Here is a 1,591-nt window from a genome sequence, read left to right as displayed (position 1 = left end):
TTTTTTTTTTGAGACAGTCTCATAGTGTTGCTGGGACTAGATGCAATGGTACAATCTTGGCTCACCGGAGCCTCTGTCTCCTGGGTTCAAGTGGTTCTCCTGCCTCAGCCTCCTGAGTAGCTGGGGTTACAGGCGCCCACCACCACACCTGGTTATTTATTGATTGATTGATTTTTTTGTGTTTTTGTAGAGATCGCGTTTTACTATGTTGGCGAGGCTGGTCTTGAACTCCTGACCTCAGGAAATCTGCCTGTCTTGGCCTCCCAAAGTACTGGGATTACAGGCATGAGCCACTGTGCCCAGCCTCATTCTACTTTATTTTGGGCCAAACACAGTGTCTGTTGCCTATAATCCCAGAACTTTGGGAAGCCAAGGCAAGAGAATTGCTCGAGCCCAGGAGTTCAAGACCAGCCTGGACAACATAGTGAGACCCCTGTTTCTACACACACACACACACACACACACACTAGCCAATGTGGTGGCATGTGTCTATAGTACCAGCTACTTGGGAGGCTGAGGTGGGAGGAGGTCAAGGCTGCAGTGAGCCGTGATCAGGCCTGTCTGTGGGCTGTTGCGCAGGGCACAGGTGTTGACTCTTCAAGAAGCCCCCCCCAACCCCAAGGCCACTGGGGTATCCTGAGCCCCTCTTTGCCTGGGGCTAGGGTTGTTGGTCCCTGGGGGCTGACCCTTTGACCTGCCTGCTCTCTGTCCCTGCAGCACTGCTGGAAAGGAAGGAGGAGGATGGATGGTGGGTGAGTGCCGAATTGTTTATGCTAGGCCTGGCGGGGCTGCGTGCCCTTGGCCTGCTGCAGCAGTGGGGCCACCTCTGCACCAACTCCTTGAGGATCCAGTACAGCCTCCTGGGTAAGGCCTGATTGCGGGGCAGGTGCCGTTTCCTGCGGCTGTGGCTCTGTGAGCTAAGATATGCTGTCACCACAGGATTTTCCATTAGTCATTCTGTGGGCTCTCAGTAAGACATAGTACCTGATCATTTTTTTAAAAAGTGTGTCTGTTGAGGGGACAGTCATCCATCTCTTAAGACTTCCCCATGGACAGGTTCTAATGGAGTGACAGGTGAAGCAGAGCACAGGGCTGGGAGGACATGGCTGAGGCCAGGCTGGGCTGGGCCCTCCTCCTCTTGGAGCCCTGGTGGAGGGCTGCCTGGCAGAGGAGGACAGGGGTCCCTTCATTGATCCTCACAGCTCAGGCAAAGCAGCCAGGGCACCAGTGCAGCACCGGCCAGAGGCTGCAGACAGAGAGCCACTCAGATGCCGCCTACAGGCTGGAGCTGGGCCATGAGCTCCACTGCACACAGATCCCAGCCTTCAGCCACAAGGTGGGTGCCCAGGCCACGTGGGATGTCCAGAGAGAGCACCAGAGTCTGGCAAGTGGTAATCCGAGTACCCTGAGCTCATCCCCAAAGAGATGAACTTGCTCCCAATAGCATAGCCATATAGGAATGGATCCAGGGCTGGCACTTCAGCCTCAGTCTTATGTCTATTCATCCAGGGTTGCTTCAGCCCAGGAGGCAGATGTTGCAATGAGCCAAGATGGTGCCACAATCTTATCTCTAAAATAAACCAATAATAAG

General features: G+C 54.4%; 1 protein-coding gene and 1 long non-coding RNA gene across 7 annotated transcripts in view; one reads left to right on the top strand and one right to left on the bottom strand.

Annotated features, from left to right (window-relative positions):
- The window catches only part of LOC108297879, a 28,510-nt gene that overhangs the window by 12,605 nt on the left and 14,314 nt on the right, over positions 1–1,591 (top strand). For 3 of the 6 annotated variants that reach the window (XR_005198653.1, XR_005198650.1, XR_005198651.1), the window contains exon 5: positions 718–1,336. Coding sequence is in view for 2 of the 6 variants with exons in the window: in XM_037735595.1 (XP_037591523.1) it covers positions 718–864; positions 1,203–1,336 (281 nt within the window). In the remaining 4 variants the exon portion in view is untranslated. The remainder of the gene's footprint in view (positions 1–717; positions 1,337–1,591) is intronic. The other 3 variants (XM_037735595.1, XM_037735596.1, XR_005198652.1) reach the window with 2 other exon arrangements.
- Positions 1–1,591, bottom strand: part of LOC108297881 — a 16,254-nt gene that overhangs the window by 2,842 nt on the left and 11,821 nt on the right. The gene's annotated exons all lie outside the window — the stretch shown is intronic.

Source organism: Cebus imitator, unplaced genomic scaffold (assembly GCF_001604975.1).
Source record: "Cebus imitator isolate Cc_AM_T3 unplaced genomic scaffold, Cebus_imitator-1.0 Scaffold853, whole genome shotgun sequence".
Classification (NCBI taxonomy): domain Eukaryota; kingdom Metazoa; phylum Chordata; class Mammalia; order Primates; family Cebidae; genus Cebus; species Cebus imitator.
This window is presented reverse-complemented; position numbering and strand designations above follow the sequence as displayed.